Raw genomic sequence first — 18364 nt, 5'->3', positions numbered from 1 at the left:
GTGAATCAGGATATTGAACAAGAATGTTGGGCGGGACTTGATTTGATCATGGCTGTGTTATTGTTTACTAAAATTATTTGATTAATTGAAATAAAGATATAATAATAAGCATTAGATGAAAAACTTGAACTTAAATCATGAAAATTAGAAATGTTGCCATGGCAACTTACTTAAAATTTAAGTTGAAGTATTAAAATTACTAAAACTGAAATAAAAATAAATTAAAGCTAAATACACATTTAAAAAAAAAAAAAAAAAAAAGTATTATAAGAATTAGTATTATATTGTATGAAACTAATATAATATTAATAAATACTATAATAGTATTTAAATAATAGTAAATAAATATTAAATGTAAAAAACTACAAAAGTATAAGGACTTAAAATAAAATGAAAACTAATTCAAAACATTAATAAATAGTATAATAGTATTTAATGCTAAATATTAAATATAAAAAAACCTAAAAATATATGAAAAATTAAATAATTCTAAAAATTGAATATATAAAAAACTTAAAATATAAAAATGAAAAAACAAATTCAAAACATTTAATAAATAATATAACAGTATTTATAATATAATTTTTTTTTTTTTTTAATTTGTAAGTCTAACAGTGTAAATGTCATATCAGAATGTGAGTTTGCAATGGATTGTGGGATATAAATAAATATGATATTAGTTAACATGAATCAAGCAGACAATTCAAATTGATGAAATGTGATTCATTTCTGAGTTAAACTCAATTCCCTAAGTTCCCAAAGCGGGAACTTTATTTTATCAATCATCATCATGGCATCTAATTGGCTGATAATATTTGCTCCTGTCCACGAGACATTAGTCACATGGGTTCATACATGGAGCGAGTCGTTACGTTTTCCTGTTTCCTCGTTAGCACTAATGAATCTTCTACAGTAAGAGCAGGAACATGGGAACACGTCATTTGGCTCATCCTCAGTGTTTTCCAGTGAATCCGTGCCAGCTGATGCTCATAAAAGCAGAGCAGAAAAAAAGAACCAGTTACACTAAAATTATATTGCCTACATAATGTTAATGTGTTCGCATGCGTCTCAAAGGGTCTCTCGCTGAAGTCGTGTTTTAGTGCGTACTTTCCTTTGTGTCTCTGACATCTGCTGTTGTCCATTAGGTGTAATGTCCCCATGGCAGCCTGTGAATGCTGATGAGTGCGCTTTACTAGTTTAACACACAAACGGGACGCTGGCATCGTGTGCCCTGGTTTCTCCAGCACTATCCGCGGTGTGTGTGTGCCATATATGTGTGTGTGAGAGGGTTTTGTCTACGGGGACGAGGAAAGGCGCTACTCCCACATTCGCCGTTGCTTAGCAACCGCAATGCACAGATTGGCCAGAACATCTGTCGCGGATGATGTTGCCAAATCCGTGTTGTATAGTAAACAGGAGTGGAAACCTGCTGATCTGAGATCAGATCGAGTGCTCGACTCGTGACCCTGACCGGCCTGTGACGGACTCGTTCTCAAGGGCGCCACGTCCTTGTTAGGCGTTATCGCTTTGGCTTAAAAATATGTAAATATGAGGTTTTTTTTTTCTTTTTCTTTTCATTCGTACCTCCATGATCATCAGCTCATTATTTTGTGTCCCGCTGATCCTGCTGGAGGAGAAACTCTCCGATGAAGACTTTGATTTACTGCTTTAGTGAAGAGTGTTTCCTAAAGAATCAGTGGAAAATACAGTTCATTTATATTTCTAGTCTACTTTTATACATTGTGTATTGCAAATGTTGAGGCTTTTATGATAAATTGTATGTTATATTCCTCATTTTTAAACTGTTTTGGATAAAAGCGTCTGAATAAATGTACATGCAATGCAAACTTTGGTTAAAGAAAATTAAGCATATTTAGAAATTCTGGCATATATATGTATTTAATGACAATAATGTCAATCCAATGAATAAAGGTAATAAATCAAGAAATAAATTGTCGTAATATATATTTGACAATTTGCATTTAATTTTTCATTTAAAGATTTATTTCTTGATTTATTTCATCTGAAATATTTCTTGATTATATATAAAGTTCTCTCTCTCTCTCTCTCTCTCTCTCTCTCTCTCTCTCTCTCTCTCTCTCTCTCTCTCTCTCTCTCTCTCTCTCTCTCTCTCTCTCTATATATATATATATATATATATATATATATATATATATATATATATATATATATACATATTTTATTACTAATACAGCTGGGAAAAGTTATTCATAATATTCATAAAAAATACTAAAATATGATGTATATAGAATTTAATTAATAAAAAAATATATATATATATAAATTAAATTCTATATATATCATATTTTAGTATTTTTTATGAATATTATGAATAACTTTTCCCAGCTGTATTAGTAATAAAATATGATTATTTAATGACAATAAAGTCAATCCTCATATGAATAATAAAGGTAATAAATCAATAAATAAATTGCTATTTATTTATTTATTTATTTATTTATTTATTTATTTATTTATTTATTTATTTACTTACTTACTTACTTATTTTATTAATAACTTTTTTTTGGTGTATTATAGTAATAAAATGTCCTTATTTATCATGAAGATAATGTCAATCCTCATTAATTTTTCATAATCTCTTTTCAGTATAGTCTGAGTTCAAAGGTCGCTGACCTCAAACACACTCTCATCTACCCTTGAGCTTTGCTCTGTGATAAACACTCGTCGCTCGTGTGTGTGTGTGTGTGTGTGTGTGTGTGTGTGTGTGTGTGTGTGTGTGTGTGTGTGTGTGTGTGATGCAATCCCGTCAGTCGTTAACGTTCCGGTCACTGCCGGTCATCTGTGTGACTGAAGCTCCTGAACCTTCAGCTTGATGCATTACTTTATTCACAGAGACCTTTTGTGGCATCACTAGTGTCCCGGTGTTTGCAGGAACACTTGGGCTCTGTCTGCTGTCTGCATAGGCCGCTCACTTCTAAGACAGCAGATTCCTGAATGAATGGAACCACATAAGTGACTGATTTACAATTTACAACTGATTTACACAAGTGACTAACGTACAATTTCTTAAAAAGATAGAATTTTTCAGTATAGAATTAGGCCTGTTTCGGCATCTAGGATGCTTTTCTTTCACTGCAAAACTTTTAATTAGTAATTTTTCTTGTTTACCAGTAAAAAAAAAGATACATTTACTTCAGCAACACTGCATATTAATATATTAAGACTCATTGTATCATGAACAGACACACATTAATGTTCAAAAGTTTGGATGCTTATATGCTCATAAAGGCTGCATTTATTTGATCAAAAATACTGTGAAAAAATGTGAAATATTATTACAATGTAAATCATCTGTTTTCTATATGAATATATAGTAAAGTGTAATTTATTCCTGTGATCAAAGCTGAATTTTCAGCATCATTACTCCAGTCTTCAGTGTCACTTGATCCTTCAGAAATCATTCTAATATGATGATTTGATGCTCAAGAAACATTTACTATTATTATTATCGAACATTAAATTAAATTAAATTAAATTAAATTAAATTATAAAACATTTATTATTATTGATAAACTGTTCATAATTTTGTGGAAACTGATCAATTTTATTTTTCAGGATTCTTTGATGAATAGAAAGTTCAAAAGAACAGCATTTATTTGAAATATAATCTATTGTAACATTATAAATATATTTACTGTCACTTTTGATCTATTTAATGCATCCTTGCTGAAAAAAAAGTATTTGTTTATTTCAACAACAACAACAACAAAATATTTCGCCTGCTTTGTCTTGAACTGGTTTTTAACTTAATTCTCTTAATTGCTTTTTTAGATGTTTTAACTGGAAAATACTCTAAGAATATGATATTTGTCACTGTTGATTCGGTCCCTGTGAATTCTGGGATCGCCGTCTCTGTAAAGGATCCATGTAATGATCAGCCTTCGTGTGTATGATGATGACGGTTTCGGGCCGGAACTGATGTTTTCCTAAACAGCTTCTCATCTGGTTGATGTTTTATATTTGCAGTGATATTTTCTCAACTGTTTTTGGCTCGCGTCCGTTACGTGTGAAGTGCTGTTTTGACGGAGTGAGAAACGGTGTGTTTCTGCCTGTATCTGTGGCTCGTGTCCAAATGCAGGCGCTGGCATCGAGTGTGTTTGCTTGAAAATAAAGCACGTACAAACAGCGGGCTGCTGTTATTCAGCTCATATTCCTGTGTTTTCTGTCAAACAATCCCTAACTGCACGTGAATCTGCTCTTGAAAGCAGCACATCCGTCATGATGTTGTTCATGAACATTAGGTGGTTTATTATGGATCAGGTCAAAGGTCTCAGATGTTGAACTTCATATTCAAGTCATTGGGAACCATGTAACAATGGAAAACTGCAACACCGTAATGCTTTCAGAACATTGCTTTTTGTTTGATCTATATGTTTTATGTATATGTTTAAGATTTTATATAATAATAATAATAATAATAATAATAATAATAATAATTATAATTATTATTATGTTATTTAATATTATTGTTATTTTATTTCTTATGATTATTTTTTGTTTGTTTTCCTCCACCCAGCCCTGCTTTAGGCTGTCAGTAACATTCAGACTTTAAATATGACACAAGTGTTTTTGACTCAATGGATGTTCCTTCTGCCGTTGAACAGTAACTGTAACGCTGTCGTTCTCTTGTTGAACAGTAACTGTAACGCTGTCGTTCTCTTGTTGAACAGTAACTGTAACGCTGTCATTTTCTTGTTGAACAGTAACTGTAACGCTGTCGTTCTCTTGTTGAACAGTAACTGTAACGCTGTCGTTCTCTTGTTGAACAGTAACTGTAACGCTGTCATTTTCTTGTGTTGAACAGTAACTGTAACGCTGTCGTTCTCTTGTTGAACAGTAACTGTAACGCTGTCGTTCTCTTGTTGAACAGTAACTGTAACGCTGTCGTTCTCTTGTTGAACAGTAACTGTAACGCTGTCATTTTCTTGTGTTGAACAGTAACTGTAACGCTGTCGTTCTCTTGTTGAACAGTAACTGTAACGCTGTCATTCTCTTGTTGAACAGTAACTGTAACGCTGTCATTTTCTTGTGTTGAACAGTAACTGTAACGCTGTCGTTCTCTTGTTGAACAGTAACTGTAACGCTGTCGTTCTCTTGTTGAACAGTAACTGTAACGCTGTCATTTTCTTGTTGAACAGTAACTGTAACGCTGTCGTTCTCTTGTTGAACAGTAACTGTAACGCTGTCGTTCTCTTGTTGAACAGTAACTGTAACGCTGTCGTTCTCTTGTTGAACAGTAACTGTAACGCTGTCATTTTCTTGTTGAACAGTAACTGTAACGCTGTTGTTCTCTTGTGTTGAACAGTAACTGTAACGCTGTCGTTCTCTTGTGTTGAACAGTAACTGTAACGCTGCCGTTCTCTTGTGTTGAACAGTAACTGTAATGCTGTCGTTCTCTTGTGTTGAACAGTAACTGTAACGCTGTCGTTCTCTTGTTGAACAGTAACTGTAATGCTGTCGTTCTCTTGTGTTGAACAGTAACTGTAACGCTGTCGTTCTCTTGTGTTGAACAGTAACTGTAACGCTGTCATTTTCTTGTTGAACAGTAACTGTAACGCTGTCATTTTCTTGTGTTGAACAGTAACTGTAACGCTGTCGTTCTCTTGTTGAACAGTAACTGTAACGCTGTCGTTCTCTTGTTGAACAGTAACTGTAACGCTGTCGTTCTCTTGTTGAACAGTAACTGTAACGCTGTCATTTTCTTGTATTGAACAGTAACTGTAACGCTGCCGTTCTCTTGTGTTGAACAGTAACTGTAACGCTGTCGTTCTCTTGTGTTGAACAGTAACTGTAACGCTGCCGTTCTCTTGTGTTGAACAGTAACTGTAATGCTGTCGTTCTCTTGTGTTGAACAGTAACTGTAACGCTGTCGTTCTCTTGTTGAACAGTAACTGTAATGCTGTCGTTCTCTTGTGTTGAACAGTAACTGTAACGCTGTCGTTCTCTTGTTGAACAGTAACTGTAACGCTGTCGTTCTCTTGTGTTGAACAGTAACTGTAACGCTGTCGTTCTCTTGTTGAACAGTAACTGTAATGCTGTCGTTCTCTTGTGTTGAACAGTAACTGTAACGCTGTTATTCTCTTGTGTTGAACAGTAACTGTAACGCTGCCGTTCTCTTGTGTTGAACAGTAACTGTAACGCTGTTATTCTCTTGTGTTGAACAGTAACTGTAACGCTGCCGTTCTCTTGTGTTGAACAGTAACTGTAACGCTGTTATTCTCTTGTGTTGAACAGTAACTGTAACGCTGCCATTCTCTTGTGTTGAACAGCAACTGTAACGCTGTCGTTCTCTTGTTGAACAGTAACTGTAATGCTGTCGTTCTCTTGTGTTGAACAGTAACTGTAACGCTGTTATTCTCTTGTGTTGAACAGTAACTGTAACGCTGCCGTTCTCTTGTGTTGAACAGTAACTGTAACGCTGCCGTTCTCTTGTGTTGAACAGTAACTGTAACGCTGTTATTCTCTTGTGTTGAACAGTAACTGTAACGCTGTCGTTCTCTTGTGTTGAACAGTAACTGTAACGCTGTCGTTCTCTTGTTGAACAGTAACTGTAATGCTGTCGTTCTCTTGTGTTGAACAGTAACTGTAACGCTGTTATTCTCTTGTGTTGAACAGTAACTGTAACGCTGTCGTTCTCTTGTGTTGAACAGTAACTGTAACGCTGTCGTTCTCTTGTTTAACTAACTGTAACGCTGCCGTTCTCTTGTGTTGAACAGTAACTGTAACAGTCATTCTCTTGTGTTGAACAGTAACTGTAACGCTGTCGTTCTCTTGTGTTGAACAGTAACTGTAACGCTGTCGTTCTCTTGTGTGTTGAACAGTAACTGTAACGCTGTCGTTCTCTTGTGTTGAACAGTAACTGTAACGCTGTTATTCTCTTGTGTTGAACAGTAACTGTAACGCTGTTGTTCTCTTGTGTTGAACAGTAACTGTAACACTGTCGTTCTCTTGTGTTGAAAAGTAACTGTAACGCTGCCGTTCTCTTGTGTTGAACAGTAACTGTAACAGTCATTCTCTTGTGTTGAACAGTAACTGTAACGCTGTCGTTCTCTTGTTGAACAGTAACTGTAACGCTGTCATTTTCTTGTATTGAACAGTAACTGTAACGCTGCCGTTCTCTTGTGTTGAACAGTAACTGTAACGCTGTTATTCTCTTGTGTTGAACAGTAACTGTAACGCTGCCGTTCTCTTGTGTTGAACAGCAACTGTAACGCTGTCGTTCTCTTGTTGAACAGTAACTGTAATGCTGTCGTTCTCTTGTGTTGAACAGTAACTGTAACGCTGTTATTCTCTTGTGTTGAACAGTAACTGTAACGCTGCCGTTCTCTTGTGTTGAACAGTAACTGTAACACTGCCGTTCTCTTGTGTTGAACAGTAACTGTAACGCTGTTATTCTCTTGTGTTGAACAGTAACTGTAACGCTGCCGTTCTCTTGTGTTGAACAGTAACTGTAACGCTGTTATTCTCTTGTGTTGAACAGTAACTGTAACGCTGTCGTTCTCTTGTGTTGAACAGTAACTGTAACGCTGTTATTCTCTTGTGTTGAACAGTAACTGTAACGCTGCCGTTCTCTTGTGTTGAACAGTAACTGTAACGCTGCCGTTCTCTTGTGTTGAACAGTAACTGTAACGCTGTTATTCTCTTGTGTTGAACAGTAACTGTAACGTTGCCGTTCTCTTGTTGAACAGTAACTGTAACGCTGTCGTTCTCTTGTGTTGAACAGTAACTTTAACGCTGTCGTTCTCTTGTTGAACAGTAACTGTAACGCTGTCGTTCTCTTGTGTTGAACAGCAACTGTAACGCTGTCGTTCTCTTGTTGAACAGTAACTGTAATGCTGTCGTTCTCTTGTGTTGAACAGTAACTGTAACGCTGTTATTCTCTTGTGTTGAACAGTAACTGTAACGCTGTCGTTCTCTTGTGTTGAACAGTAACTGTAATGCTGTCGTTCTCTTGTGTTGAACAGTAACTGTAACGCTGTTATTCTCTTGTGTTGAACAGTAACTGTAACACTGTCGTTCTCTTGTGTTGAACAGTAACTGTAACACTGTCGTTCTCTTGTGTTGAACAGTAACTGTAACGCTGTTATTCTCTTGTGTTGAACAGTAACTGTAACGCTGTCGTTCTCTTGTTGAACAGTAACTGTAACGCTGTTATTCTCTTGTGTTGAACAGTAACTGTAACGCTGTTATTATCTTGTGTTGAACAGTAACTGTAACGCTGTTATTCTCTTGTGTTGAACAGTAACTGTAACGCTGTCGTTCTCTTGTTTAACTAACTGTAACGCTGCCGTTCTCTTGTGTTGAACAGTAACTGTAACAGTCATTCTCTTGTGTTGAACAGTAACTGTAACAGTCATTCTCTTGTGTTGAACAGTAACTGTAACGCTGTCGTTCTCTTGTGTGTTGAACAGTAACTGTAACGCTGTCGTTCTCTTGTGTTGAACAGTAACTGTAACGCTGTTATTCTCTTGTGTTGAACAGTAACTGTAACGCTGCCGTTCTCTTGTGTTGAACAGTAACTGTAACGCTGTTATTCTCTTGTGTTGAACAGTAACTGTAACAGTCATTCTCTTGTGTTGAACAGTAACTGTAACGCTGTCGTTCTCTTGTGTTGAACAGTAACTGTAACGCTGTCGTTCTCTTGTGTTGAACAGTAACTGTAACAGTCATTCTCTTGTGTTGAACAGTAACTGTAACGCTGTCGTTCTCTTGTTTAACAGTAACTGTAACGCTGCCGTTCTCTTGTGTTGAACAGTAACTAGGGATGTCCCGATACCACTTTTTCACTTCCGATACCGATACCGATGCCGCAGCTTTGGCTATTTGCCGATACCGATATCAATCCGATATTTTAATTTTATTCTTGAACTAATACTAATAATAATAAAATATAATGGAAGCACTTTGCTCAATTAGCCACATAAAAACATCTCACTCAAATGGAGAACAAATACTTCTCCAGTATATAGTCCACAACAACAGTTGATAATGAAAGACTGCCAGCCTTTATTCAAAAGACCTTGAGATATGTTTGGTAACCTGAATGAATTTAAAATTAATTTGATATATTTCAGATCAATATATTTGTTTCCTTAAAATTTTAATTAACCTTTAATTAACCCTTTATTCTCATCTGAATTATAAATAATTTATTTCTGTATAAAATAATACTACTTTTAAAAACACATTTGATTTTATTTTTTATTCAATGTAGAATGTGTAACTTAAAAATAAACAGATTAGTGCTCTGTTTTAGGACAAGAAATGAAAACCAATGCAATGATGAATGTCCAAAAGATGAGATCATTGTGTGTGTGTGTGTGTGTGTGTGTGTGTGTGTGTGTGTGTGTGTGTGTGTGTGTGTGTGTGTGTGTGTGTGTGTGTGAGATTTTGGTTGGGTGACAGTTACAGTTTGACAAGAGTTGACAGTTTGACAAAAGCACAATGTTGTGTTTTACAGAAATATAAGTAGGCTAAACACTTTTTGCAGTTTTAATGATGTCCTGTATGAAAATGACGGAGTATGTTTTTGGGTCAATGACGTATAAGGATTTTCAACAGGCCAATTTTAAAATACGAAAATTAACAATATATATTGCAATTGTTCAATCATTAAGAATGTTGTGTACATATAAATTCAAATAAAAAATTAAAATTAAGTGATTTTAGTGTTTTTTCATCTAGATGAATTGTCCATAGGCTTAAAAAATGTCATGTGGGGCGACCGTGATTTATCTTAAAATTAATTAATTTCCTTAACATAAATGTATTTTTTTTTTTACATGTTCTCAGTAATTAAAGTGTTTAAAAACAGAGTATTTGAATTTCTTTTGAGTTTTTGTATATAATGATCTCATATTTTTGTTCTGCAATTTCAGTCGCCTTCTAAAATGCAGTTAACAGACTTATTTTTCCTGTAAATCGCATAAAACTGATAGAAATGTTTAAAAAATATAATTTACTAAAGCATACTGTATCAGTGATTCATATTTCAGCCACAGAAATAAGATATTTTATTTTAAATTTAATACAGTGATAGCTTTTATTGGTCGCACCACATGATAAGTGGTCGCTCCAAATGACACGAAAACCTTATATAGTTAAAAATCTATTTAAAGAGATCAATGAACAATACATTTTATACAACATTTTTTATTTAAACCAGATTTTATACAAATTTCACAGAATTTTCCTGAACATAAACATTTTATAAACTCACTTTTATAGTAAAAAAATCACTTCACAAACACAAGTGCACCATTTAATTTAACTTGACTTAGAATTTCTTTCTAACAAATAATAATGTTATAGATATAAATTATTTCATAAAAGTATTGTATACAGGTAACATTTGGAGTCAATAGTTTTTTAAAGTAATTAATACTTTATTAATCAAGGACACATTCAGTGTCACATTCAGGCGCAGGCTATAATGTTCCGAAAGATTCTATTTCAAATAAATGCTGTTCTTTTGAACTTTATATTCATCAAATAATCCTGACATATAAAATGTATCACAGTTTCCAAAAAAAAATGAACATTGATAATAATCCGAAATGTTTCTTGAGCAGCAAATCATTAGTGACCCTGGATCACAAAACCAGTCACAAGTCGCACAGGGTATTTGTGGCAATTGCCAACAATACATTGTATGGGTCAAAATTATCGATTTTTCTTTTATTCCAAAAAATCATTAGGATATTAAATAAAGATCATGTTTTATATTTTGTAAATGTCCTACCATAAATTTATAAACATTTATTTTTGTGAGTGAATATAGCAATATTGCAAACATAAATGGACAACTTTAAAGACGATTTTCTCAATGTTTCGATTTTGTAGCACCCTCAGATTCCAGATTTTCAGTTGTATCGGCCAAATATTGTTCTATCTTAACAAATAATACATCAATGGAAAGCTTATTTATTCAGCTTTCATATGATGTATAAATCTCAATTTCAAAAAATTTACCCATGTGACATTGACCCATTGAGTGGTTTTGTGGTCTAGGGTTACATATTAGAATTATTTCTGAAGGATCATGTGACACTGAAAACTGGAGTAACGATGCTGAAAATTCAGCTTTGATCATAGGAATAAATTACAGTTTACTATATATTCACATAGAAAACAGATATTTTAAACTGTAATAATATTTCACTCTTCTCCTATCAAGGTACTCTGCTCTTGTTGCAGGGTCAGAATTTTTTCGCTTGGCAGTGGCATCTGGTAAAATAGATTAAAATAGTTTTAAATAAATAAATAGGCAATAATAAATACACTACTAATAAATGCATTATTACTAAACTGAAATTACATGCTCTAATTTTTTTTTTTTTTGCATTTTTCTCATATTGTACAAAGAGTAAACACAAACTGTCTGAAATCTATAAAAAAGATCCCAAATTGCATAAAAATCTATTCCAAATAATACTAAAGTAAAGTACTTTTTTTTATATAAACCGTCAAGTGAATATAAAAGCATAAAACTGCCAATCTAGGACATATATCTATCATGGAAAACAGTCTGCAGTGGTCGCACCACATGATATTTGGTCGCACCACATGATATTTTCAAATTCAGTCATAATTTACAGGCACAGAATTGGCCACCTAAACAAAACAAGCTAGCTTGCCAAAAAAGGTCACTATGAATTTTATAATAAATATATATATTTGTAGAAATAACTTTAATATTATTATTTTTTTGAGGTCATACCACATGACATCCAAATGTGGCAACTACATACCAACCATTACAAAGGTTTATTTTTTTTCCAATTTGAGAGAATTACAAACCTGCTTGCTGCTTCCATGGGTCCTTGGTAAATTGGTTTATGATGTAACTTCCTGTGTTTGAATAGTTTTCAACATATAAGTCCCAAAATGGTAGTTCCTTGATGGTCGCACCACATGATATTTCATAAAATGGACATCATCGGACAAAGTTTGTTTGTATATTATGATGGAAATATAAATACAAATGCTTTGAATTTTTTTAAAGGATTACAAAACACTTTGGAAATCATGCCAAATAGTGCAGAAAATAAATTTGAATAAATTCAGAGTAATTTCAAAGACGTTTTCAAAACAGAAGTTATGGCCGGACGGTCGCACCACATGATGTTTTGACACTTTAAATAACAAAAAAAATAACAAATAAGTAAAGGTTTTTTAAAAGTTAAAGTGAGTACATACATGGGAGAGGTACTAAAAATATACAGTATCTTTTTATGCATTTAAACCCATTTTTGCCTGAAAAAATGCAATCGGACAGAAAATTTAGGCGTCACGTCATTGACCCTTTTATGTTTCCACTGTTCGATCGCGCCCGTGCCTCTCTCTCTCTCTCTGACACACACACACACTCCAGCATTGCAATCTTGACATCGCAGCCTGTTCATTTTGCTGCGTCCACACCAAACGCGAATAGAGCGTCAAATTTGCGTCTATCGCGTCTAGTTCGATGCTTGAACAGTTTGAATCCATTCGCGCGTCCAAAGCGAATAGGACGCGCCGCGCGCGTATAATGATAAAGTGAGCGTTTGAAGCGATATAGACGCGCGTTCAGAGCTAAGGCGGGCTACAGATTAGGTGTCCCTAAAGAACCCGCATATGCGCGTATCTAACAGTAACGTTAGTTCCGTATTACATTAATTAATGTGCACGCGAGATTTATTTATTTTTATACCGTGTATTCTCTGTGTAAATCAATGCACCGAACGTACGTTCAGTACGAATACGTACCGTTCCACCCCTAGCTGCTAATGGGTATCGGATCATAGGTATCGGATAATTTTTTTTCTCCCCTCCGATATCCGATCTAGCGTTTTGGGCCAGTATCGGCACGATACCGATGCCGTGGATCGGATCGGGACATCCCTAACAGTAACTGTAACGCTGTTGTTTTCTTGTGTTGAACAGTAACTGTAACGCTGTCGTTCTCTTGTGTTGAACAGTAACTGTAACGCTGCCGTTCTCTTGTGTTGAACAGTAACTGTAACAGTCATTCTCTTGTGTTGAACAGTAACTGTAACGCTGTCGTTCTCTTGTGTTGAACAGTAACTGTAACGCTGTCGTTCTCTTGTGTTGAACAGTAACTGTAACGCTGTCATTCTCTTGTGTTGAACAGTAACTGTAACACTGTCGTTCTCTTGTGTTGAACAGTAACTGTAACGCTGTTATTCTCTTGTGTTGAACAGTAACTGTAACACTGTCGTTCTCTTGTGTTGAACAGTAACTGTAACGCTGCCGTTCTCTTGTGTTGAACAGTAACTGTAACGCTGTCGTTCTCTTGTGTTGAACAGTAACTGTAACAGTCATTCTCTTGTGTTGAACAGTAACTGTAACTCTGTTGTTCTCTTGTGTTGAACAGTAACTGTAACGCTGTTGTTCTCTTGTGTTGAACAGTAACTGTAACGCTGTCGTTCTCTTGTGTTGAACAGTAACTGTAACGCTGTTGTTCTCTTGTGTTGAACAGTAACTGTAACGCTGTTGTTCTCTTGTGTTGAACAGTAACTGTAACGTTGTCGTTCTCTTGTGTTGAACAGTAACTGTAACGCTGCCGTTCTCTTGTGTTGAACAGTAACTGTAACGCTGTCGTTCTCTTGTGTTGAACAGTAACTGTAACGCTGTCGTTCTCTTGTGTTGAACAGTAACTGTAACGCTGCCGTTCTCTTGTGTTGAACAGTAACTGTAACAGTCATTCTCTTGTGTTGAACAGTAACTGTAACACTGTCGTTCTCTTGTGTTGAACAGTAACTGTAACACTGTCGTTCTCTTGTGTTGAACAGTAACTGTAACGCTGTCGTTTTCTTGTGTTGAACAGTAACTGTAACGCTGCCGTTCTCTTGTGTTGAACAGTAACTGTAACGCTGTCGTTCTCTTGTGTTGAACAGTAACTGTAACGCTGTCGTTTTCTTGTGTTGAACAGTAACTGTAACGCTGTCGTTCTCTTGTGTTGAACAGTAACTGTAACGCTGTCTTTCTCTTGTGTTGAACAGTAACTGTAACACTGTCGTTCTCTTGTGTTGAACAGTAACTGTAACGCTGCCGTTCTCTTGTGTTGAACAGTAACTGTAACAGTCATTCTCTTGTGTTGAACAGTAACTGTAACGCTGTCGTTTTCTTGTGTTGAACAGTAACTGTAATGCTGTCGTTCTCTTGTGTTGAACAGTAACTGTAACGCTGTCTTTCTCTTGTGTTGAACAGTAACTGTAACGCTGTCGTTCTCTTGTGTTGAACAGTAACTGTAACGCTGTCTTTCTCTTGTGTTGAACAGTAACTGTAACACTGTCGTTCTCTTGTGTTGAACAGTAACTGTAACACTGTCGTTCTCTTGTGTTGAACAGTAACTGTAATGCTGTCGTTCTCTTGTGTTGAACAGTAACTGTAACGCTGCCGTTCTCTTGTGTTGAACAGTAACTGTAACGCTGTCGTTCTCTTGTTGAACAGTAACTGTAACGCTGTCGTTCTCTTGTGTTGAACAGTAACTGTAACGCTGTTATTCTCTTGTGTTGAACAGTAACTGTAACAGTCATTCTCTTGTGTTGAACAGTAACTGTAACGCTGCCGTTCTCTTGTGTTGAACAGTAACTGTAACGCTGTCGTTCTCTTGTTGAACAGTAACTGTAACACTGTCGTTCTCTTGTGTTGAACAGTAACTGTAACACTGTCGTTCTCTTGTGTTGAACAGTAACTGTAATGCTGTCGTTCTCTTGTGTTGAACAGTAACTGTAACGCTGCCGTTCTCTTGTGTTGAACAGTAACTGTAACGCTGTCGTTCTCTTGTTGAACAGTAACTGTAACGCTGTCGTTCTCTTGTGTTGAACAGTAACTGTAACGCTGTTATTCTCTTGTGTTGAACAGTAACTGTAACAGTCATTCTCTTGTGTTGAACAGTAACTGTAACGCTGCCGTTCTCTTGTGTTGAACAGTAACTGTAACGCTGTCGTTCTCTTGTTGAACAGTAACTGTAACGCTGCCGTTCTCTTGTGTTGAACAGTAACTGTAACGCTGTTATTCTCTTGTGTTGAACAGTAACTGTAACAGTCATTCTCTTGTGTTGAACAGTAACTGTAACGCTGTCGTTCTCTTGTGTTGAACAGTAACTGTAACGCTGTCGTTCTCTTGTGTTGAACAGTAACTGTAACGCTGTCGTTCTCGTGTTGAACAGTAACTGTAACGCTGTCATTCTCTTGTGTTGAACAGTAACTGTAACGCTGCCGTTCTCTTGTGTTGAACAGTAACTGTAACGCTGTCGTTCTCGTGTTGAACAGTAACTGTAACGCTGTCTTTCTCTTGTGTTGAACAGTAACTGTAACACTGTCGTTCTCTTGTGTTGAACAGTAACTGTAACGCTGCCGTTCTCTTGTGTTGAACAGTAACTGTAACGCTGTCGTTCTCTTGTGTTGAACAGTAACTGTAACGCTGTCGTTCTCTTGTGTTGAACAGTAACTGTAACACTGTCGTTCTCTTGTGTTGAACAGTAACTGTAACGCTGTCGTTCTCTTGTGTTGAACAGTAACTGTAACGCTGTCGTTCTCTTGTGTTGAACAGTAACTGTAACGCTGTCTTTCTCTTGTGTTGAACAGTAACTGTAACACTGTCGTTCTCTTGTGTTGAACAGTAACTGTAACGCTGCCGTTCTCTTGTGTTGAACAGTAACTGTAACAGTCATTCTCTTGTGTTGAACAGTAACTGTAACACTGTCGTTCTCTTGTGTTGAACAGTAACTGTAACGCTGCCGTTCTCTTGTGTTGAACAGTAACTGTAACAGTCATTCTCTTGTGTTGAACAGTAACTGTAACGCTGTCGTTCTCTTGTGTTGAACAGTAACTGTAACGCTGTCATTCTCTTGTGTTGAACAGTAACTGTAACGCTGCCGTTCTCTTGTGTTGAACAGTAACTGTAACGCTGTCGTTCTCTTGTGTTGAACAGTAACTGTAACGCTGTCATTCTCTTGTGTTGAACAGTAACTGTAACGCTGTCGTTCTCTTGTTGAACAGTAACTGTAACGCTGTCGTTCTCTTGTGTTGAACAGTAACTGTAACGCTGTCATTCTCTTGTGTTGAACAGTAACTGTAATGCTGTCGTTCTCTTGTGTTGAACAGTAACTGTAACGCTGTCGTTCTCTTGTGTTGAACAGTAACTGTAACGCTGTCGTTCTCTTGTGTTGAACAGTAACTGTAACGCTGTCGTTCTCTTGTGTTGAACAGTAACTGTAACGCTGTCGTTCTCTTGTGTTGAACAGTAACTGTAACGCTGTCATTCTCTTGTGTTGAACAGTAACTGTAACGCTGTTGTTCTCTTGTGTTGAACAGTAACTGTAACGCTGCCGTTCTCTTGTGTTGAACAGTAACTGTAACGCTGTCGTTCTCTTGTGTTGAACAGTAACTGTAACGCTGTCGTTCTCTTGTGTTGAACAGTAACTGTAACGCTGTCGTTCTCTTGTGTTGAACAGTAACTGTAACGCTGTTGTTCTCTTGTGTTGAACAGTAACTGTAACGCTGCCGTTCTCTTGTGTTGAACAGTAACTGTAACGCTGCCGTTCTCTTGTGTTGAACAGTAACTGTAACGCTGTCGTTCTCTTGTGTTGAACAGTAACTGTAACGCTGTCGTTCTCTTGTGTTGAACAGTAACTGTAACGCTGTCGTTCTCTTGTGTTGAACAGTAACTGTAACGCTGTCGTTCTCTTGTGTTGAACAGTAACTGTAACGCTGTCATTCTCTTGTGTTGAACAGTAACTGTAACGCTGTTGTTCTCTTGTGTTGAACAGTAACTGTAACGCTGCCGTTCTCTTGTGTTGAACAGTAACTGTAACGCTGTCGTTCTCTTGTGTTGAACAGTAACTGTAACGCTGTCGTTCTCTTGTGTTGAACAGTAACTGTAACACTATCGTTCTCTTGTGTTGAACAGTAACTGTAACGCTGTCGTTCTCTTGTGTTGAACAGTAACTGTTACGCTGTCGTTCTCTTGTGTTGAACAGTAACTGTAACGCTGTCATTTTCTTGTGTTGAACAGTAACTGTAACGCTGTCGTTCTCTTGTTGAACAGGACCCAGTCATGGAGAGGTGGAGACTCGCGAATGCTTGTACTTCAACATTAACTGGGAGATCGAGAAGACGAACCGCAGTGGTGTGGAGAGATGTGAGGGAGAGAAGGACAAACGCTCGCACTGTTACGCCTCCTGGAGGAACAACTCCGGGAACATCGAGCTGGTGAAGAAGGGATGCTGGTTAGATGACTTCAACTGCTACGACAGGTCAGTCATGAGAGACAAACTGCTACGACAGGTCAGTCATCTGACACACACACATCGAACTCATAAAGGCATGGACACACCAAGAACTATAACTATTAAACTATATTAGTGTCCACATCAGCGGATGATAACTTTGTTTATTATAAACGCACGCTGCAGTTTTGTCATCTGCCAGATGGATTCTGATTGGCTGTCAATTTATCATTCGTCAGCTGGAAAAAAAAATGTTCTGAAAGTGATTGTGATGATATCAAAATAATAATAGTAATAGTTATCTTTGTTAATTTACATGCATTTCATATTTTATTTATTTTATTATTATTTTTATTATTATTATTGTTTTCAATGTATTTAATGCTTTATACAATGTTTTACATTATATATTATTCAATAACAATAAAATAAAAACAATAACATTATTATTGTTATAGTATTATTATTTATTTATGTGTGTGTGTATAAATAATAAATATTTTATTATTATTATTATTATTATTATTATTATTATTATTATTATTATTATTATTATTGTTGTTGTTGTTAGTAGTAGTATAGTAGTAATAATAATAATAATAAAATACTAATGCTACCACTAATATATTAAATATATTTTATGTAATTAGTTATTATTATTATTATTATTATTATTATTATTAAGACATATTGTTATTTATATGTATTTAGTAATAATATTTACATATAATATAATTTTATATATAATTTTATATAATTATATATTAATAATAGATCTTTTATTTCATATGTATTTAATAATGTATACATAACATAGTTGTATATTTTATGTCTTATTTAATTCTAATAATAAATAAAATAGTTATCGGCATGTTTTGTTAACTTCTTAAAGTGCTTGAAATTAAAAATTAATATGTATACGCAATTTGCAGGGACGAGAAACCAAAATATATGTATTGCAAAAAGTATTAGAAGTCTTTAATGATATTCGCGAGATATATGAATTCCTTTGTTTATATCCTGTTTCTTATTTGTGTATTATATTTTGTTTATATTCTATTGAGGATGAAGGGAATGTGAGAAAGT

The 18364-nt window shown here is 35.5% G+C and overlaps 1 protein-coding gene across 1 annotated transcript in view; it reads left to right on the top strand.

Annotated features, from left to right (window-relative positions):
- The window catches only part of acvr2ba (activin A receptor type 2Ba), a 66829-nt gene that overhangs the window by 29109 nt on the left and 19356 nt on the right, over positions 1 to 18364 (top strand). The window contains exon 2 of the mRNA XM_079862497.1: positions 17098 to 17305. Within this exon, the coding sequence (XP_079718623.1) occupies positions 17098 to 17305 (208 nt within the window). The remainder of the gene's footprint in view (positions 1 to 17097; positions 17306 to 18364) is intronic.

The sequence above is a fragment of the Squalius cephalus genome (genome assembly GCF_949319135.1).
Source record: "Squalius cephalus genome assembly, chromosome: 25".
In the NCBI taxonomy this organism is placed as follows: domain Eukaryota; kingdom Metazoa; phylum Chordata; class Actinopteri; order Cypriniformes; family Leuciscidae; genus Squalius; species Squalius cephalus.
The sequence above is the reverse complement of the archived record's forward strand: the minus strand, read 5'-3'. Positions and strand labels throughout refer to the sequence as shown.